The sequence below is a fragment of the Penicillium cinerascens genome (assembly GCF_028974065.1).
Source record: "Penicillium cinerascens strain IBT 15544 chromosome Unknown contig_9_segment0_segment0, whole genome shotgun sequence".
Taxonomy (NCBI): domain Eukaryota; kingdom Fungi; phylum Ascomycota; class Eurotiomycetes; order Eurotiales; family Aspergillaceae; genus Penicillium; species Penicillium cinerascens.
The window spans coordinates 587534-608143 of NW_026695296.1; the positions used below are offsets into that span (position 1 = coordinate 587534).

The 20610-nt window shown below is 50.7% G+C and overlaps 10 protein-coding genes across 10 annotated transcripts; 4 read left to right on the plus strand and 6 right to left on the minus strand.

Moving 5' to 3' along the window:
- Positions 1–342: 342 nt before the first annotated feature.
- On the minus strand, positions 343–1481 carry N7498_007036 (EF-hand domain-containing protein; the record flags this gene model as incomplete). Its single annotated transcript, XM_058454098.1, has 3 exons — positions 343–1302; positions 1355–1373; positions 1441–1481. The coding sequence occupies 3 exons, from the start codon at positions 1479–1481 to the stop codon at positions 343–345; spliced, it is 1020 nt and encodes a 339-aa protein (XP_058306347.1).
- A 483-nt stretch (positions 1482–1964) lies between these two features.
- On the minus strand, positions 1965–3019 carry N7498_007037 (putative short-chain dehydrogenase/reductase family protein; the record flags this gene model as incomplete). Its single annotated transcript, XM_058454099.1, has 2 exons — positions 1965–2088; positions 2139–3019. The coding sequence occupies 2 exons, from the start codon at positions 3017–3019 to the stop codon at positions 1965–1967; spliced, it is 1005 nt and encodes a 334-aa protein (XP_058306348.1).
- Positions 3020–3738: 719 nt separating this feature from the next.
- Positions 3739–5047, plus strand: N7498_007038 (gamma-glutamylcyclotransferase; the record flags this gene model as incomplete). Its single annotated transcript, XM_058454100.1, is given in 6 exon segments — positions 3739–3833; positions 3926–3957; positions 4095–4144; positions 4233–4258; positions 4276–4438; positions 4526–5047. 6 exon segments carry the CDS (start codon positions 3739–3741, stop codon positions 5045–5047), a joined length of 888 nt encoding a protein of 295 aa, XP_058306349.1.
- A 479-nt stretch (positions 5048–5526) lies between these two features.
- On the minus strand, positions 5527–6450 carry N7498_007039 (RNA recognition motif domain-containing protein; the record flags this gene model as incomplete). The annotated part of the gene is made up of 6 exons (XM_058454101.1): positions 5527–5573; positions 5635–5670; positions 5743–5984; positions 6051–6157; positions 6224–6296; positions 6431–6450. 6 exons carry the CDS (start codon positions 6448–6450, stop codon positions 5527–5529), a joined length of 525 nt encoding a protein of 174 aa, XP_058306350.1.
- A 1727-nt stretch (positions 6451–8177) lies between these two features.
- On the plus strand, positions 8178–9968 carry N7498_007040 (uncharacterized protein; the record flags this gene model as incomplete). Its single annotated transcript, XM_058454102.1, has 3 exons — positions 8178–8465; positions 8545–8596; positions 8656–9968. 3 exons carry the CDS (start codon positions 8178–8180, stop codon positions 9966–9968), a joined length of 1653 nt encoding a protein of 550 aa, XP_058306351.1.
- A 920-nt stretch (positions 9969–10888) lies between these two features.
- N7498_007041 (alpha/beta hydrolase) lies at positions 10889–11708 on the plus strand (the record flags this gene model as incomplete). Its single annotated transcript, XM_058454103.1, has 2 exons — positions 10889–11302; positions 11373–11708. 2 exons carry the CDS (start codon positions 10889–10891, stop codon positions 11706–11708), a joined length of 750 nt encoding a protein of 249 aa, XP_058306352.1.
- Positions 11709–12098: 390 nt separating this feature from the next.
- Positions 12099–12644, minus strand: N7498_007042 (uncharacterized protein; the record flags this gene model as incomplete). The annotated part of the gene is made up of 2 exons (XM_058454104.1): positions 12261–12644; positions 12099–12202 (listed from the first exon to the last, which is right to left on the minus strand). The coding sequence occupies exons 1-2, from the start codon at positions 12535–12537 to the stop codon at positions 12099–12101; spliced, it is 381 nt and encodes a 126-aa protein (XP_058306353.1). The 5' UTR covers positions 12538–12644.
- A 254-nt stretch (positions 12645–12898) lies between these two features.
- On the plus strand, positions 12899–14125 carry N7498_007043 (translation initiation factor eIF2 subunit beta; the record flags this gene model as incomplete). The annotated part of the gene is made up of 4 exons (XM_058454105.1): positions 12899–12910; positions 13114–13219; positions 13295–13909; positions 13959–14125. The coding sequence occupies 4 exons, from the start codon at positions 12899–12901 to the stop codon at positions 14123–14125; spliced, it is 900 nt and encodes a 299-aa protein (XP_058306354.1).
- A 758-nt stretch (positions 14126–14883) lies between these two features.
- Positions 14884–16117, minus strand: N7498_007044 (AIM24 family protein; the record flags this gene model as incomplete). Its single annotated transcript, XM_058454106.1, has 5 exons — positions 14884–15102; positions 15159–15508; positions 15578–15952; positions 16002–16019; positions 16078–16117. 5 exons carry the CDS (start codon positions 16115–16117, stop codon positions 14884–14886), a joined length of 1002 nt encoding a protein of 333 aa, XP_058306355.1.
- A 799-nt stretch (positions 16118–16916) lies between these two features.
- N7498_007045 (ankyrin repeat domain-containing protein) lies at positions 16917–20484 on the minus strand (the record flags this gene model as incomplete). Its single annotated transcript, XM_058454107.1, has 3 exons — positions 16917–19738; positions 19791–20319; positions 20389–20484. The coding sequence occupies 3 exons, from the start codon at positions 20482–20484 to the stop codon at positions 16917–16919; spliced, it is 3447 nt and encodes a 1148-aa protein (XP_058306356.1).
- Between the last annotated feature and the right edge of the window lie 126 nt (positions 20485–20610).

Consider the following 20610-nt stretch of genomic DNA (forward strand, 5'->3'; position numbering starts at 1 on the left):
GAAATCTTTCATGGGCGGCTGGGCCCGATTACCAAAAACGGAAATGAGCTGCTCCTTGAAGCCTACAATACTCGGGAATTTCCAAGATTGATCAAATTGCGATAGCCTATTTGTTTGCTGGATTGCAGATGACTGGACAATGCCCTGATCAACTCGTAAAGACCTTTTCCGGATAACTCTATGGTGGGAACAGATGGACGAGGGGTATATAACATGGAAAATGTCGATAGCCCGAAGACCACAAACGAGAAGGAATGATGACAAAGAAAGATGCAAATGCACGCTCGACGTACAGATGAACGAGGATGTATCAATCTTGGAGCTGGATAATCTCTGGAACGTTCATCCGTCAGCCATCCACTCAACATTACCCTTGCCATCCAGAGGGAAGAAAAAGTACATACCGGTCAAGAACTCCTCAAAGCTCACCGTAATATATCCATCCCGATCTTCATCATACCGCTTAAACACATCCGTCATGCGCTTCAAACTAATGCACGCCTGCACAAAGAGATCAAAGCTCATGCCATTGCGATCCGTAACAGGACTCTTCGGCGGCGCTGTCATGTGCCTCGTCTTGCTCTCAAACGCCGTAAAGAGCACCGAGACAAACTGAGGACTCAGGCGGTATCCGAACGCGACCAGCGCCTTCTCAAACTCCTGCAGACTGATCCGCCCGCTGCGGTCTTCGTCGAACCGGTCGAACAGTTCCCGCCACGCGGCGAGGTACTTCCACAGCGAAACGAACTCGTCAAAGCTGATAATCCCGTTGCAGTCTCTGTCGAACATGCGGATCATCATTTTGACCGTGCGCGGGTGGAAGGATGTGTAGTCCCCATTCACGAGCGCGGAGCCCAGCTCGTGCTCGGTCAACGAGCCGGAGTGCGACGAGTTCGCCGCCCGGAAAAGGGGGAGCAGCTGTTGCGGATCATCGCCGGGCGCTGACAGCGGCGGGGGTTGAGGAGATTGCGGAGGGCGAAAAGAAGGCGGAGGCCGATTGCGCTGAGGTTGAGGCGGCGGGCCGAAGCCGTAATTCTGAGGCGGCGGGGAGGGATGCAATGGGTGCGGCCGGTGCTGGCTTGGGGGTGGGTTTGCTGGCGATGGGCGGCCGTTGTAGGAATGCGGAGCATGGGGTTCTTGCGGGCGCGGGGCAGGGTTGCTATGTGGTTTTGGCGGAGCGCTGGCGACTGGGACGCGGGGAGGTACGCCGCTCAGCCCTGACTGCGGTGGCCGCGAAGGAAGCGGCTTATGGGTTTGGCTGTGGTTTCCCGATACCTGCATGGTTCCAATCATCTGCGCGACCTGGGGATCTTTAGCAAGGTGACAGATGCGAGTTCAGCTCGATGATAGATACCTGCTCGGGCTCAGCGTGACTATGTCGTTATACCAGGTCAGCGATCAAAGAACCTTTGTGTTCTTGTGTTTATGGCTTTGACTCACGCTGGCAGCGCGTCTGGATTGTAACTCTTGTTGTAAGCCATGGTCGCCCGCGCTGACGCAATGGGACAAGGAATGGAGCGCAACAATCGGGACAAGGACAACCTTGCCGTAGCGAGTATCCGAAGTGGTACCAAGGGAAGGAAGAGTGAAGGGAGACGACACGGAGAGGGAAGAATCTGAGAGTAATTTCAGGGTTGTTCAGGCCCAAAGCGGAGCCGTGGGGCGGTGGTTCATGATTTTTAGCCAAGATGGATCCGTCGAAAGACGGTGGTTGCGCAACGGGGTCCCCACCGAGCTTGAATGAGCTTTTCCCCTTTTTGTTCCTGGAATGTTCGGAATTGTCTTTCAGCCCTATGCGGTTGATAGATTATAATTTCGGTCCTCCAGTCATCGCGCGGTAACTTAATTAGCTGGCGACATCGGCAACCCCCCTCTGGACTTGTTTAAAGTAGCTACCTAAGAAGTGCCCCACCGGAGTTATAAATATATCCTTGTAGGGTACGATATATGGGGGCCGTAGATAATTAAGATCTCCGGACGATATCTCTCACGCTTGCTGCCTGCTCTTCCAAAACCTGCAGTATCTCATTCCATGCCTTAGCCTGGAACCGTTTGCCTTCATCCCCAGTAGTCAGGGCAACAGATTCACTAAAATGATCAGCAATACACTCATTCCAAGGTCGATAATCAATACATACTCGAGGTATCCATCACTCCTCCAACACTTCCCTTGTGACTCTGCACCTTGCACCGTCGCGCTGACCAAAGACCGACTCCCCTGCTCAGTTGTGCGCGCAAAGAGCTTGTACATCAACCATACAAGCCATCGTTCGTAGAATCTGTCGTAGTGCCGTCCAAGCGATGATTGGCAGAGTCCAGGGCTCACGGTATTGACAATGACCTGCAATGTACCGTCTTCATTGCGAACCAGGTTGGCGAGGTTCTTCGTCATGTACTCCAGGAGTAATTTCGAAATGCCGTATTGTTTCGGGCCCTTGAATTGCTGCGGATCGTTTACATGCTCGAGTAGGGGACCCTCTGTCCGGAGAGACTCTGCCTTAACGCGCACAAATTGTTGGCTAGAGACGATACTCAGGTGTGTGGGGTCGGTGTCCGAGGAAGATTCCCTCAGCTTGGGAAGAAGCAGTAATGCCAGTAGTGATGTGGACAAAGTGTTGACTTGTAGTATCTCTTCCCAGCCCTCGGGCGACTTTGTGTATTCGCGGTTCCACAGACCAGCATTGAGTAATGCGATGTCCACCATGTTGAGCTCATCATTGACGCGTCTAGCAAAATTTTGGACACTTTGGAAGCTGCTCATCTCGAGCTCCCAGACTTGGATCACACCGGGCCGATTGGTGTATTTTTCAAGCGCTTCTTTGGTGCGATTGCCCCGTTCCAAGCTGCGACTGCCGATAACCAGAGATTTCACGCCCTGATTGAGGAATTTGATGGCGGCTTCGTACCCCAGGCCAGAAGTCGCTCCTGTTAATATGACTGTTTTGCCGGCGAAGGAGATCCCTCGCGGGTCTGTGGGAGGGGTGTACTGCATTTTGAGCAGACGGAAAAGACCCGCCATTTTGAGTTTATTCAGTCAAGAAAGAAGACCGGAGAGTTGTAGGTGTTATTATTGACCAAAGTTATTTATCGAGGCCATAAAATTGATGACATGAACGTGCTGAGTCAGGAGATTTCGCCGACAGCCAATCACGAGAGGCCGGACATTGTATAGGAGGTGTAACCGAGAACATCCTTCTTGAAACCGTCATGGCTCGGAATATTATTTGAAAAGGATCCTTAAAGATCAGAGCTTGGGACATATCGGTATGCCACGGGAACGGAGTAGGACTGTTTGCTTCAGCTTGTAGATTGTCTCTTTGGGAATCCAATTGTACGCCGCACCTCGTAGTGTCTGAACAACTTGCACAGAAATCACTATTCGTAGGCTAACACAAGAAATCGCCTTTGAAAGTGATCTTTCATAGCCTAGACTCTTCATTTCCTCAGACCAAATGCCTAGAGTACCTCCCATTAGCCCACCCCAGACCAAAATGACGAGCCAGAAAGCAAACACTGCAAACAGACGTAATGAAACCGATCAATCTCGCAGCGATGTCGGGCCACATTTGAATAAAGTATACGCGGCGCACGATACCAAAGTACATAAAGAAACCCCCAGCTGCGTCATCTCATTCGCCTTCAGATTTCGGGCGAGTGAGTCTAACAGCCACCCAAACCAACACAACAAGCCCTGCCCATCGAATCACAGCTTCGGGACATATCAACCTCTCGGCAACGATGGCTGCAACCTTGCAAGGCCACCAGGTCCATCCCGGCGGCCGGACATGGAAGAGCCACTTTCCCAAAGGTGATTTATGGGTATTTGGTTACGGGTGAGTCTATTCAGGTCTTTTCTTAGGAAGGAGATATATTGGAACCGTTTCCCTATCATTCCACCGGACCAGCCTGCTAAGTCTCGTTGCAGGAGCTTGATTTGGAAACCACCACCGCACTATGGTACGTGATATCGATACATAATACGCGATCATGATACGGGATTATTGTACCCGGTGGCAACAACCCAGAAACCTCACCCCCCACCCCGCGATTCCAGCATCCCGACCAGGATAATCCTCGCTAATTACGCCGTACAGACCAACGGGTCCCAGGTTACATCGACGGCTACGTACGACGATTCTGGCAGGTATGAAAAGCACAAAAATGCGTCCTAAATGCTGCTATACCGGCATTGTCACGGCATCAAGTCTAGAGCGATCAGAAGCTGACATCAGGCCCTCGGTGGCGTTTTCCAGGCTAGGTATGTTGTTGGCCGAGACCCCGCCGGCTGGGGCTTAGGTCTATCGTCTATCGCCTACCGTATCGGGAGTTGGGGATGCTGATTCCGGCCAATAGTACCGATCATCGAGGCACGCCTGAGCAGCCGGGTAGAGTGGTTACCGTTATTGAGCGGACTTTTTGGGAGACGCTTGATGATCCGGTATGAATCCTTTTACTTTCAGAGGGAGTGATTTTTAGTCTTGGGAAAGGGTTTCAAAGAGCAATTTTTGGCTAATCACTACAACAGCTAGCAAATGTCGAGTCCGAATCAGCCTCTACTGGCAAAGTCTGGGGCGCCGCGTACCACATTCCATCCTCGCATGCCGAGGAAGTCCACGACTACCTGGATGAGCGCGAGATCGACGGTTACAGCGTGCACTACACGCCTTTCTATCCGTTTTCAGAAGAACCCTCGAAATTTACAGGAGACGACTCAGCCCCGATCATCTGCATGGTGTATATCGGACAGCCGACCAACCCGCAGTTTCTGCGGGACCCAGCACAGCGAGACCCCGAAGACGTGGCACAGGTTATTAGCGCTGGGCATGGTCAGAGTGGGAAGGGGACGGAGTATCTCTATCTGCTCGAGAAGGCGCTTGACGGCCTGGGTCTGGGGACGGCCGATGTCCATGTCACGGATTTGGTAAGACGGGTTAAGGCGATTGAGGCTGCGGGCGAGGGCGAACAGGAGGAGAGGGAGGCCGAGAAGAGTGTCCAGCGGTCTCTGGCAGCGGCCGAGGCGGTGGTACTGGACGGTAATATTGAGTAAGATAGATTAGATGAGATGACCACGTTGTAGATATCCATGGTATCCGGGAAACTGAATAGAGCCACCTGCATCAGACATGATACCAGATCTCGATGACTGCATTATGCCGAACTTCGAACTTGAACGAGCCATTATCTCAAATGTGTAGGTACTGGAAGAAGCATCTCATCCACAGAATGCTGCCACGAATTACAAAAGCAAGCTGGCGCGGATCACACATGAGCCAAATTAATACCAAGGCCGAAGTCCTATTTACCACGGCAACCCCAAAGGACAATGTTGCCTCGATGCAAAACGTAAAATAAGGAAAAAAAAAACTGCCGCGTATTTCATCTTCATAACCAGATCCCGTCGTTTGCCGATCCGCACTGCATCAGATCACATGTCTCGTCAATACATTTGTAAAAAGAAAAGCATTCGGTGAAAGTTTTTGTGCAAGCAGAAAGAGATGCCAATGGGGTATTGCGCGCATCACGAGGTTAGTTGCCCTGCTCGGGGGCCGGGGCTTGGTTGTTGTTGCGCCAGCCTGGGTCAGCTATCAATCAGCTTTTTGGACACAGAAGTGATAGTTGAGGAACGATACTCACCACCGCCACCGCCGTATCCAGCATTCGCACCGCCACCTATACGAGAATTAGATTATGTGGGACGACTTCTATAGAGGGAGCCGGAGCGCCCCGATCACAGATACTCACCATAGCCGCCGCCATAACCACCGCTATAGCCACCACCTCCGTTGCCATTGTAGGGCTGCTGACCATATCCTCCGCGGTTATAACCACCGCCACCACCACCACCACCGCCGAAACCACCGCCGCCCTGGTAGCTGTTGCCATTGCCAGGCTGCTGGTTATATCCGCCGCGACCCTGGAAGCCACCTTCGGGGCGGGGCGGGCGGTCAAAGGCCTTGTCAACACGAATGACACGTCCGTCGAATCTATCAAGCGGGTTAGTTGTCTGTCTATCAAAGATAACCGACGGCAGTGGTTTTGGAATAACTTACTCCTGGTTATTCATGGCGCTCATTGCGGCATCGGCCTCCGCCTCAGTAGCGAAGCGGACAAAGCCAAAACCGCGGCTGCGCAGAGTGGCGCGGTCCTTGACGACGATCTATGAGAATTCGGGTTAGGCTGCGGCTCAGATATGAAGACCTGTGGGTGATTGTAGATCACTGACAGCTTCCTGAATTTCGCCGTACTGCTCGAATCCATTGCGGAGAGTGTCATCGTCGGTGTGCCAAGAGAGGCCGCTTTAGATTGAGGGGTTCGAGTCAGTTTGGTATCGCAACGTGAAAAAGCGGGGAGATAGCGGGACATTTTCGAGGGGGAAAAAAGGGAAAACCCCACGCAAAGGAAAATAATCCCAAGTTAGAAGTGGACTTACTGAACGAAGAGCTTAGACATGATGTCGGGCGGATGAAAGCTTGGAATGAAGAGACGCTGGAGATGAGTTAGAGGCGAAGGAAAGAAACACTCGGAAGCAAAACCCACGGAAGTCAGAGAAGGGATAAGGAAGGTGAAGGTTGTGCCGGGTGAGGAGATCCTAGTGGTTACGAAACGAGTCAGCAGTCAAACCCGTGTAACAATCACACTGGCTTAGCCTCAGGCTTCCGCTTCCCTGAACTGGCCCGCCAATCGTAGCGCTTCCAAGAGAAATATGATGCTTACCGGCGCTGTATTTGGGACAAACGAACAAGGGACAGGGGATACCCAACGCAGAGAGGAAGGTGGTAAGGTTTCCTTCGACTAGACAATGGTGGTGGGGGGGGAACAGAATATCCTTTGCAGTCAAGATAGTACTTCTGGCCTTTACCAGTTCCGCCTAAACCTTGAACTGATGGATTTTCGGGACCCGGCGGCCTGTCCAGTCCTCCATCAATCAAATGTTACCCGAGGCTGGATCTGATTGATGAGCCACGCTAAGCTGGTATCGGCTGATGCTGAGCCCGGTGCCCCTCGCTTACTTTATTTTTCTTTTGGTTGGCCTTGGGAAGCTGCCTGCGCAGACATTCTACATCCGTTGCAGATATCGAGTTACTTCAGTTGAGAGGACCAATAATATCTGCAACCTGGTAGGGCTGCGTGTTGGATTGAAAGGTGTTTGAACGCAAGAACCGTGAGAACCTTGGGAGCTCATTGCATGATGGGCGGGGCCTCCACGCACTCGCGACCCGTGGAACCGCGTACCTCAGCTTGAAGAGTGTAGGCCGTACATAACAGTGTTCTAATGCAAGGCTCCAGATGTACGGAGTACCTAGGTATACACCGTCGATGATTCCATTGTCGCCTGCCCCCTATTTTGGTTCTCGGGCTGTGAGTAGATGGTTCTAGCCCACATGCACGATGCAACACGCCTGAGACGGGCTGAGCCCTGCCAGGCTTTGGCTCCAGTCCGACCGCAATGATTATCACCGGCCAATACACGCCGTGAAGGAGGGGCAAGGCAGGCCCACATGCCGCTTGGGGCCGTACATCGGCAGGACTCCGGGAGGTAAAGGGAAGATCAGCGCATGGATCGGTTTCAGAGTTGACCGGCCGTTTGAAAGTTATCTCGGGCGTTGGGATGGTGGCAATGCGAGTTCTTCCTGTGGTCTTTTTCGTTCGACGAATCGGGGGCTCTGTTGGCCGTTCATCGGGGCTGCTCGTTGCTGCGCAAGCAGCCTGCGGGACGAGGAACGGTGAAGCTCGGCGTGGCGCGAGTCACGGATGACCCGAAACCCCTGCTGTCTGCTGTTTGGAGCCTACAATGAAGGGATTGCAAAATGATAGACAAGGGATCTCGAGGTAACAAGGAGGTCAACATGAAGTATGGCCCTCGCGGCTTCCTAAAACACGCGCTGGGCTACCTGCACGTCCTCTATTCACTTTACTTTCTTGTTTGTTCCATGGCAATTTTCACCTCCCACCTTTTTCCCGACCTATAGAGAATGGAGCAGTCTGACCACTCGATATATCGGTGGCTGTCAAGAGTGGTAGAAGATGGCCAATCCCCAGGCGCATCGTGTGCAGGAGTGTCAGGCGGTGGTCGATGTACCTGTCCCCTCCCTCTGCCCGGAGGTACAGCGCATGTTGATGCCACCAGGAAGGCACACCCCTTTACAAGCCTTCCAACAGAACTGGAAACGACCGAAATGGCCCCGGGTCTTCCATGGCCCCGTTTTAGCAAGCCAAAGAGACGGTCGCCCACTCGCGATGAACATCCTCGAGATCAACCACCTGTCACGGAACCAGGAAATGAATATGAGCGCAAGCCAAGATACAAAACTCGGAAAGATCGGTACGAGTACAAGACAACAGGCTCTTCGAACAAGAAGCCATCGAATGCAGACAAACATAAGACCAAAAGACAACGCCGAAGCCGGAAGCAAACCATGAACGATGGGTTTCATGCATCCAATGTTGCTCGGAACAGACTGACGGTATGCACCGGTCTGAGTGTCTTGCCATATCTCTCTGAACCTTTTTTTTACATTCTTTAGCTAACCCAATACCGTAAAGTTGGGAATCTTCAACCGGGGCAGAGCATCGTACCCCGTCAAACTTGGCGATGGTCAGTAATCATACGTTGCAGGTATGCCTAATGGGGGAGTCACTTACTCAATTTCAAAGTTTACAACTTCCCTTTGTCCGAAACAAACCTCCTATCGCCGAAGGGAGCAAGGAATACGTTAGAACCCATAGCCGCCCTCAATCAGCCAAGCAAGCAGAAGGAAGCAAGCTGTGTCCAGGAATTGTTCAATTGTCAAAACAATGATATACCTGAGCAACGGGATGTGGGTGCAACTGATGCAGGCCCTCGGGGTCCCATGCGGTACCTAGGTGGTAGAAAGTGGGTTGACGTTACGAGCCCCCACTATGGGCTTTCATCCAGCAAGATATCGGGTCTCGACGCACTGAAGGAATTGTCCATTGACGGTGATGCGAAACGGGGCCCTGACCACCAGATAGCAGTGGCTGTTCACGGAAGCCAGTCCGCTACGCCATTTACATGGTCTGAGAGTGACTGGGCAATGGCATCGCTCGATCCGGTTATGGAGGATCCTTTGCTTAACATTCTACAGGTTGGCATATTTTCGACGCCCCAGCCTGGCCCGGACAGATGCGATGACTCGAAATATTACTACACTCTTCAAGACTTGAAGAAACTTATGGATGCCCGCAAGGCGACCTGGCAAGCGAAAGCCTGTGATATTCAAGCAGCTTTTCGGCGAGCTTCCAGCCTCAATCTCCCGCCAGAGCCCCCCGCACAAACCCCGGATATTCTCAAAAGCGGCGTATCCAGAGGCTCAATATCATCGCTCAATATCACACCAGGGGAGAGAAAAGGAAGTTTGGCGCTCAGAAAAAGCCCTGAGCAAGATGTCTTTTGCGGCTGGCAATATCAGCGTGATTGCAACGACAGAGCCCCCGACAATCTCTCTCCATATGAGATTCCACATGTGGCTCATCCCGATATGAGTGATGATGTCTTCTTTCGTGCTGTGCATGCAGAATTTTGTGCGATTATGAAACCTTCAAGTGGTGACCTGACGCCTTCTCGGCAGAGCCCCGAAGGACATCACGCTCCGCAGAAAGTATTCGTCTATCAACACGCAGATGTCTGTTCCTTACCACCGGCCAGACAAGCCATATCGCATTACGGCCCAATCGACCCACTACTCTATGAAGACATTGGCTCTGGGATTCCACACTCTACATCACACCCTACTCATTGTCACGATGCACAAGCAGGTCTTGTAAAATGTTCAAGTAGCGGCCAATTGTTACCCATGCTACCCACGAGTGAAGTATGCACTGAGCAAATTCCAGATTACGCGCGCGAGATCAGGTCGAGGCAGCCGCTTTTTTCATCGGCAGGCCCACCGGTCCAGAGCCATGCCGCATTGCCACCTGGGTTTTGGCGCCAGAACAAACTATACTGACCATTCACCTCCCAAGAAGAGATTGTGGAAATGCATTGCCGCTGGTCCATGGAATGAACGCTGGTCAAGCACCATATGAATGCTTCTTTGATTATCATGCATTGATAAGGATTCGTCATATCACCTCTAACACCCTTCCCTTTTACCACCATCACCACATCGCACTCTGTACCTCTGTACTTTCTCATGCTCACGTAATTCTAGAAGGCTTTGATGCTCTAATGAACCTTCCGTTAAAGTAATTCAGGTGCCATTTTTCTTTATGAAGGAACGAAGCAATTCCTAAGTGAAGCTTCTGAGGATAGTGGAACCTATCATGTCATAAAGTCTCTCAAACTTGATAGACTTGCCGCCCGTCTTTATTCGTACTTCATTCCGAGGAGAAATCAAGCATTGCCGCACCCAAACAAGTAAGACAGCCTTTCCGCGGCCCGATTTCACCAATGACCGCACGCGTAGTCCGCGTGATCCTCCGGCAGAGGAATATTCAGGCATCAAGACAGACCGAGCGAGACTAAGTGGACAGTTGAGCAAGGAATTTTTTATTCTGGGTTACGTGATCCAAGTGCGCCGTATAAGCTACAGATCTGATGTCTTGATCCATGGCGTAGGGACGAGAGATAATGGGCTGAATACAAGACATGCATTCCGAAGAACCCGACAAGAGAACATAAGATCCATTAGGCTAAGTACAAGCTCACTGGACAAATGAGTGGTATGGCTTGACACGTTGCTCTGAGTCATATTGCGCATAGACGCATAAGCGTATCTCAGCCTCAATTGGATCCACGCAGGGGCCAGGGCGGCTGAGACCGGAAATAACATGGCCTGCCCCGCTAGTATTATAACGCACATTTATTTATTATCTCCGTGAGCCCCCGAGGACACTTCCTGAACACAATTCGCTTCTACTGCTAATCATGTCGACCGAGAAACCAACGATTCTTCTCCTCCCAGGTGCCTGGCATAAAGCCGACATTTACGATGCGGTGGCCGATATACTTCGAACTCAAGGCTATCCTGTGGTGACCATGAAACTGCTCTCCACAGGCGGGCCACTATCAACGACTGTCGCAGATGATGCAGAACACATCCGGCAAGTGTATCTCAACGACCTGGTTGCGAAGGGAAAAGAGGTCGTTGTGGTTATGCACTCATACGCCGGCATCCCTGGCACAGAATGTGTAAAGGGGATTGCACGCAAAGATCTTGCAGCACTAGGCAAACAGGGCGGTGTCGTTGCTCTCATCTATATATCGGCCTTTTTGATCGCTGCTGGTCAAAGCGCGGAGGCTACAGTGCCACATGGATTGGAGCCCGCTATGACAATAGATGTAAGATTGATGCACCACGTGGCGCTTACTTTCCTTGGGTATATGCTGAACTGATGTATTGGACTTACAGGGTGACATGACATACCCAAAAACCCCCAGAGAGAGGTTCTATAATGACCTTGACGACGAAACCGCTGCAAAACAGATCGCAGAGCTTGTGCATCATGCTAAGCCGAGTTTCTGTACACCTCTCACGTACGAAGCCTACCGTGACGTGCCGAGCCATTACCTTATCTGCATGCAGGATGGATGTTTTCCGGTTTTCCTGCAGCGGATAATGGCGGCCATGCCTGGGGAGGGGTTGATACGCACGCATGAGTGCGACGCTGGACATGTCCCGATGCTGAGTGCTCCGCAGGCTGTGGCCGATGCAATTCATGCAATTGCTACAGAGCCAAGAGGATGAAACGACGCGGATGGGGTATAGCCGGTGGCTTGTGAATACGAGACGCTGTAGAGAAAGTAGAAACTTTTGCTTTACTTGAAACAAATAATTTGATTGGGTATCAAACAATCTCGATGGTGTAACATCTGAAAAGTGAAACTGGAATTTGCAAAGAGCTCTGTACGGGTTCTCCGTGCTTCGTATCTGAATTGTCAGTCCGATGTGTTGGTTGGTCACTGGATACAAAAGAGACTCTGTTATTTCTTTCTGAACACCGGATGAGGTGTGTTGCAGCATATCGGCCAAGTGTTCTCTCAGCTGGATGGTTTTGGGGCTATAGGTGCAAGTTGCGGAGGTATGCTTCCCGGCCCGTACAGGTGAGGTGAATTATGCAGATGTAAAAGAGCCGATTTAGATAGTTGCAGCCGCTTCAATGATACCCGCGGCCTTGAAGGCCGCCGGGTTCCTCATGACGACCTCGACCGGGTATTTCCATTGCATGAAGCTAGTCCAGCCTGCGAGCAAGATCCTGGTTAGCAAACTATCCCACGAGCACATCAGAATCGAACTCACCCCAGTATGCGCATTTCCTTCCAAAATATTTGCCAATAAAAGGCACAAGGACCATGGACAAAAGCAACTCCAATTGCTCAATGCTTTCCCGCCATTCCGCTTCGGCGTCGGAGAAGTCATCAGATAGAGTTTCTAGGTCCGAATCGGTGGTCGATTCTGAAGGAAGCGAGGCGATATCATCGTCGGACTCCGAGCCATAGGTGTTCTGTGTGGAGGGGACCATGTAGGCGGAGTAGGAAAAGGAGGGATTGTCCCCGGCAGGGGAAGCGGAGGACATGGTGGGCGGATGTATATCGAAAAAAGCCGAGGCAAATGAAAGAAAGAAATAGGAGCAGCGGCCTGCCTACTGCCCTGCGGAAGATCAAAGCATGGGCGATGTTGACATGGATAATTCACAGCGACGCAACCTTTTGACGGTGATGTTGAACGTCAGGTCACATGATCTCGCCATACCTGACTCATTGTCACATGACCGTCCCGCGATAACAACCGTCGCCTCTCCAGCGCTGTGGATATCGCCGCTCTGCGTCAAATTCGACATCCACGATCTCTTGCTCAATTTTGATTACTAGCGATACCAAAAGCCTGTCAATCTCACCTTCTACTGTGCAGTGAATCCCATCTCACAGCCTCAGAACATGGCGGACGCCGTACGTCACACCCTGGTTCTTTTTTTCCGATCCTCCCACATTTTCTTTGACTGCACATTACCCCTCGGTCACCCGTGGAGCAGAGCACTCGTCTGAAGCTTGGATCGCCTGTCCTCGTGAACGAATCTCTATCCACGTCTTTTATTTCCCCTTCATAATATTTTTTTTATCCCACCGCTAACCTTGTGCCTTTCACCTCACAGGCAGTTGAGCAGAAGCAGCGCAAATCGGTCGCATTCGACGAAGGCTCGGTCATTATGGATACCAACGGCCAAGTCCAAGACGCACCGGCTGCTGAGAAGCCCGCCGGTATGCAATTCTCCCCCCATTCGATTCCCCCACATTTGGACTCTGGACCCGCTAACTGACCATTGCCACATACAGAGAACGAGGTCGACGAGGTCACTGAGATGTTCAAGGGCCTCTCCAAAAAGAAGAAGAGCAAGAAGAGCAAGGATACCGAGGGCGGCGAAGGCGACGAGACCCCCGCAGCCGACGGCGAGTTCGACCCCTCTGCGTTGAAGAAAAAGAAGAAGAAGTCCAAGCCTGCGAAGGACTCCAACGACTTCGAGGCCAAGCTCGCCGAGGCCGGCGTTTCCACAGAGGATGCGGAGGAGAAGGGTGAGGAGCCCCTACCCGAGGGCGACCTCGAGGCCGGCACCGGCATCTGGCAACACGACAGCACGCAAACCATCCCCTATGCTCTCCTCGTCTCGCGCTTCTTCTCCCTCATCCAGAGCCACCACCCCGACCTGCTTTCCAGCGGCACCAAGTCGTACAAAATTCCCCCGCCCCAGTGTCTGCGTGAAGGCAACCGTCGTACCATTTTCGCCAACATCGCCGATATCTGCAAGCGCATCAAGCGTTCCGACGAGCACGTCACGCAGTTCTTGTTCGCTGAGTTGGGTACTAGCGGTTCCGTCGATGGTAGCCGTCGTCTGGTTATCAAGGGTCGTTTCCAACAGAAGGGTATCGAGTCCGTCCTCCGTCGGTATATTGGTGCGTATCTTCCAGACCCCTTGTGTGCTTCTTTTCTAACATATCCCAGTCGAATACGTCACCTGCAAGACCTGCCGCAGCCCCGACACCGAGCTCAACAAGGGAGAGAACCGTCTGTACTTCGTCACCTGCAACTCTTGCGGATCTCGTCGTTCGGTCGCCGCCATCAAGACTGGTTTCCGTGGACAGGTCGGCCGCAGAAAGCGCACTGGTTAAACTGTTCCCGTACTGGTTTACCATTTTATTCAGGAGAGAGTTTCTTGTATCTCTTCTTTCTGGTGTGTCATTTACTCGGGACTCTAGCGGACGAAAATACGGCCCCGGCACTATATCTTCTATCAGGATTAGGGGGTTGAGATGAAGAAATGATTTGAAGGATAGAAATTGTTTGGCATGAAATGGACTGATATGACCACCTATTATTTTCTCTATGCTAGAATCCTAGAACTTGTTTATCGCCAATCTCTTCCCTACAATTTGATGAAAGATGATTCTTGTAAGCGGTCGAATCCAGGAGCAGCTGAAGAGCCAGAGTATGAAGTATGGCCTGCCCGAGCAGGCCCTATTGAGGAAAGTTCTGAGCCAGTATTTAGCCGGATGCTCTGACGCAGACGTCAGGTACAGGAGAAGTAGCAAGCGCGTTGTTCTCATTCCGGGGTTACGTTTCATTGTAGCAAAAGTTATAGTAGTCTTGATGATGATCTTGGAATGTCCATCACGAGTATTAGGGGTGTCATCAGAATGCCAGGCCTGGTTGAGTCGCGGTAGGTGTTGGTTCCGAAGTCGTCTTGGCTCGTACCCATATCCTCATATCCTCTCCTGCTTTTCGAATTTTGAAAAGATGCTAAAATTTATTGACAATTGACATAGAGACCTGCTCCAACTGCAGCTTTACACGAGTCTGATGATAAGAAAGGCGCACGTATCAAACATAACCAGTCCATCGTACATTTGAACCGGTTGACTACGTTTCCTTAACCGCTAGCAGTACTCATCTTCATCTGGCCGGCGAATGCGTTCAAGTTCCTCGTCTGCAGGTAAACCGTTCCAGGGCCTTCAAACTTGCAGGCAAGGCCTTCCCCAGAGCTTAGGCCAGAAATGATTCCACCAGAAGCAACACGCTCGATCTTGTACTTACAGTTCCATCCCACGAGGTGACCGTTGTCAATGAAGTAGGTTTCGCCTTCCTTGAGCTATGAGATGAGAAAATCAGCAAGAGTGGTTTTAAACGAGACTCAAATGGTCTTACATCTTTCTTGATAATTGCGCCGAAGCTTTGCACCCAGAGCAGCCCAGTACCAGTGATCTTGTAAATGAACAGACCTTCTCCAGAAAAGACACCCTTGGCAATACTTTGTGCCTGGTACTTATGTTTGACTGCGGCTGTCGACGCAAGGAAGGCATCCCTTCCGATTTTCCATTCTTGTTCGCCGTCCATGCGAAGGACAGCAATGTCGCCCAGCACCGAAGGCGCAATAAGCAGTTCACCGGGGCCAGTATATTGCGACATGGTCATTTCACCACCTGCAATAAGCTTCTTCCAGCCAAATGAAACAGTTCCTCTGAGGGTCATGGTTGTAGACATGGCAATCATCACGCCTGTAACAGTGGCACAAATCAATATTGGCAAAAAAAGAGTATATATTGGATTTTAAGAAACATTCATACCGGGCTTTGCAGTCAATGGGCAGCCCATTGCTAGCTGTAATGTCAAAAGCGAGTTGACATCACGGTGACTGATCCGATAACTGCCTCCGTTGAAGGTGCCAACATTATCCTCAGTTGTCGATGTGGCGCCGGTGAATTGTCCCTGGGGCAGTGCGCCTGGCATAACTGCCGAATTTTGACGGATAACAGCAACATTTTGTTGATAGCCTTGTTGATAGTAATTCGCCTGCTTTTCATTAGGAGGTGGGCTCACTGCAGGCGGGCTAACTGATGGTGGAGGGCCGGGATAGTGCGTATTCACGGGAGGGGATTGTGTCGGCGGGGGTGGGTAGTTGAAATTGGAAGGAGGAGATGTTTGTGGAGGCCCGGGGAAAGCTATGCAATGTTAGGAAACTCAACTGGTGGGTTATTGAGGAATCCATACATGTAACGTGTGCCGGTGCTGTTGAAGATCAGCATAAATCCCCTGGAACCTTCCGAAACTGATGTTGGAGACTTACCCGACATGGGAGGAGGGGGATAATGCTGTTGCTGGGCCATATTTGAAGAGAGCAGCACTTCAAGCTATTACAACTCTATACGGAACATTGTCAATGGTTCTGTCGCTGCCAGTGCGACAGGCGTAGACAACTTACCGGACTTGGTGCGGGGGAGGGGCACCGTGAGAGCACAGAGGCTTTTTCCTCGGGATGAACGCTGACGCTGCAGACTTTACTTGAGAGAAATGCCTCAATCTCGTTGCGGGATCAATTGAAAGTGAAAATCAAATGCGAGTAGAAGGATAATAGCAGATGAGGCCTCCGTAAAATGGGAGAAAGAGCTGCGACTCTGCACGGGGTACCTCCTGGCTATAATTAGTTTTCGGCGGACGTTGGAAGCGATCAACGTATCGAAAAGTCGCTAGATTGGCAGGCCATCACCTGCCGCAGTATCACAGGACTACTGCACGATTATCCCAGCTGGCGCCTACAAGTCGCACATGCGCAACCTGATGGGCCAGCCTCATTAGCACTAAGTGGAGTACTTCGCGATCATTGGCCGCGCATCCTAGCGCCGACAACCAGCCAAGGAAGACCAAGAAACGTTGCGTTGCCCGCTCCTTGACTTAATTTCAGGAATGAACTGAAGATCAGCGAGATTGATTATAGATCACAGGACTTATTGTCAGGGTTACGGTTATCAGATACGAGTCTTTTTTGATAGGAGCAGAAGGGGAAGGTGTATAGTACCCGCAGGTTTGAGCTCAGTTTTGTCATTGCCTTTTTTAAAGCCTAATCCTTTGAATAACTACCGGAACCTATAGATTCATGCTTCAAAGGTTCCATTTATCATAGTCGGTCTATTTACATTGTCGTGAAAATGAATGGCCCATGGCAACTTCCAAAATAGCCGCAGTCTCTTCACAATCACTTCTTCGTGCCCAGTCCAGTGCAGTAAGCCCTTCTTCATCCCTTGCATAAACATCAGCCCCTTTGTCTAACAGCAGTCGAAGCAGAGCAGCATTTGACGAAATGGCCGCGCGCATCAGCGGAAGATTCAAGTTTTCTCCAGCGGCGTTGACATCAGCCCCGTGCTCCAAAACAAGGTGAACCATCTCCATTTGATTGTCCGCTATGGCACCTGTTATGGCAGAATGGAGTGGTGTAGACCCATCGACTCCCCTGTTAACATCTGCGCCATGAGACAGTAAGAAGCGGGCGGTGTCCAGGTGATTTTCGCTGACTGCCCAGTACAAGGCAGATAATCCAAAAGAATCAGTCACGTCTAATATAGCGCCATATTCAAGAATGAGGAGTTTCACAATATTCGTGTATCCCATCATGGCAGCTATTATCAATGGTCTCTTATCCAGGACTCTTTCATTTCCATTGGGGTTTGCTCCATTCGCAAGGAGGGTTTTAACAGCTCCAAGGTCCCCAAGAACAACGACTTCCATCAAAGCCGAGGCTTTGTTATCATTGAGAGTATCAATGTCAGCATGGCGTCGCTGGAGAACTTGAATGCCCCGATCCGAGCGGCATTTGGCTGAGAGGGCGAAGGCATACTGGATGAGGGTTGGGCATTCTGCACCCAACTCTACCAATCGCACGAGTAAAAAATATATTAAAGCGTTAAATCCTCCCTGGAGAGCCCAGGAGTAGCCTAGACTATCCTCGGTGTCTGTGTATTCCCGTTCGAAGTCGATATGGTTGAACGTCAGCCATTCTTGCATAGCGCGCACACCAATACGTGTCTCCTCTGCGTCAAGGCTTGTTCCAGGTGGCAAAGACAAGTCTTGTTGGATGTTGATTCTCCTGAGTTCAGGCTGCATCCAATCCATACCAGGCACATTGATCGAAATATGCCATGCCACCCATCCGAGCTGCTTGGAAAACAATTGCCACCATTGTTGAATGTTCAGAGATTGTGACCAGTTTGAGGGCAGAGGCATCCTTTGTGCTCTCAGGAAATCTGTTCGGGGGTCTGACTCGAGGAGTCTGCACGTATGCTTGAATCCCTCCCGTTGCGCAAGCTTGTCGTTTGACAACAAAGCTAGACGACAGAGATGTCCAAGTTCGTAGACGGAGTATTCCAATTCGACGCCCACCGACCGCTTGCAGATCCATTCCACAAGGCGGAATGCCTCTGCCCACTCATTTTCTAGAATGAATCTCTCTGTGCGCTTTCTGATGCTGGTGCACTCGGCTGCCAGAGCTGGCAATAGGCGATTATATTTCAGCGCAGGAATTATGCACAGTAATGCATCTTCTCGGGAGCCCAGACTGCAGCTTTCAAAGCAGTGTACAAACTCATTAATACGGCTGTTCTGGGCCACATAAGCACCATGAAGCCCCACACTCACATCTACTTCTCCACCCAATTTGGTGAGTTGACTAAAAGCACTCTGGATAAAACGAGTGTAGACGTCTTGGGCTGCCATAGTTTGAAGGTCGTTCTCTGTCGTAACCACCAGAAGATCCCTTTCGTATGCAAATACATCCGATTCAAATCCAAATAGACGACGTGAAGAGTCCATTGTTTTGAGAGATGCCATCTTTGCCTCCGTTTGCCGGAATATCCACTTGTGGAAATAAAGATACATTTCAACTTTCTCCGCCTCTGCCTCATCGAGCCCGACAAGGCGACTGAGTGGCGTCCGCCACTCTTTGTCTGACTTGTAGAGTGACCACGTCCACAGGCCTAGGATGGCTTCAAGCTCATGTGGATTCACGCGCCATCTAAGGGCATCGCCGCATCTTGAGATGCTGATTGGGTATGTTATTTGTGATGGAGTCCTATATTTTGGAGACGCTGATTGGCATTCAAAGGCAAGTGGAAAATCAAAGGATTTGCCGAAATCGATTCCCCAGCTTGAAATTAGGTCCATTGTGGCCTCAATTGTTCGAGCGAGGTTATGGGCTACCGTACGGATCGGCATGTCATCCCACGCAACGGTTGAGCCATCATCTGACCTAGAGGTGAGCTCGGCCAGCCGTATTCTTGTTTGAATCAAGTGCTTCGCCAGAGCTTTGTCCGAGTCATCGGTCTGCTCCAGAGAAGCGTCATCCGGTGAAAGATCACCAGAGAAAGGAGTGATCATATCAAAAGACTCAACTTCCTCGAGATAAAATGCAAAAAAGTCGAGCTCTTGCTGCTTATGCGCTGTCAATTCCCGGTCTTCTTTCAATTTGTTCTCGTCTGGTCCCATTCGCTCTGTCCGAAGACAGGTTCGTAACACGGACATGACGAGTGTAGCTCCAAGCGAGGCCAGAATGACAGAGGCATGGAGCCCGCGGAGTCCAATAAATTGGAAGATGAACCCTAGAATTGTAAAAAAGATGGTCAAGTAGATTTTGACATTCTGGCCATCAAATCTACGATCTCGAACCGACTTGATGTAGAAGTCTGGAGCCTCTTTCACGGCCAAAAATGCGCCAAATACCTGGTCTCCCACCTCTTGATCTCCGGGTTGGAGCCAGTATAGATTGCTTGGCTTGTTTGGCTCGAGATAATATTGCTTTGAGGATCGCTCGATGATCACCGCGGAGAAAAACATCCCGACGAACAAGAATGTCGTCCCGATGATAAAGAATGGGAATGCGTAGCTAGACACAGCTTTTCCGTTGTTCTTGAAAGTATCCGGGAAAATAAATACTGTGAGAGCGGCATAAACGACGACACCTGAGACGGTCAACTTTCCCATTAACGGATATTTCTGTTATTGTTTGCTCACCAGTCTGCAAAATAGATCCAAGTATAGCAGCACAATAAAACCAGCGCTGATCCCTCCTCTTAATGCCTTTGTTCAAAGACAGGTTTGGAATACCAACTTCAGGAAACCGGCACCAGTCCTCGGTGGAAAGTCCCTTCCCCTTCTTAGACCAAGCGCCTTTCCTCACAGCATCCAGAAGAGTCCCAAACTCCACAGACCGCTCACCATCTTTGACCGTATCATTCTCCCAGGCCACAATCTCCAAGACTTTTGGCCGTCCAAAGACCCGCGAGATACCACGATCGTTGAAGAGCTCCGCTGTGGACTCTGATACACATGGCAACAACTCGCTTTCAGCGTCTGCGGGCCCTTCTTGTGCGCGTCCGATAAAAGCACGAAGGGAGGATCCACCACAGACTCGGATGACGGAGACGACCGTCGTCAAGACTCCCAGAGGTGAAAGCGCGAAAATAACGTTATCAACAAGATCGACTGACTCGGAGAGAAATTGTTTGGTGAGTCGTGTGCCAAACAGAGTGATTAAAGGGGCCTTAAAATTACTATATATTAGCGCTCAAGAGCTTCTTCTTCTGGACAGATGTCTATCCTTCCTACTCACCAAATCTGTCGCAAGGTTGTTCGTAAAATCCTCCCAGTCGTCATCGGCCAAAACGATAGGCACCAGAACAAATATAAACAATAAATGTAAATGCATGACAACTTAATAGCATATTAAATGCTCATTATGGTGACTTATCCATCTAAAAAAACACAGAAACAGAGCCCATTCTTAAGAACTCCAGCCCCAGCAAACCTCCGCCCATGCTGATCGAAATGGAGA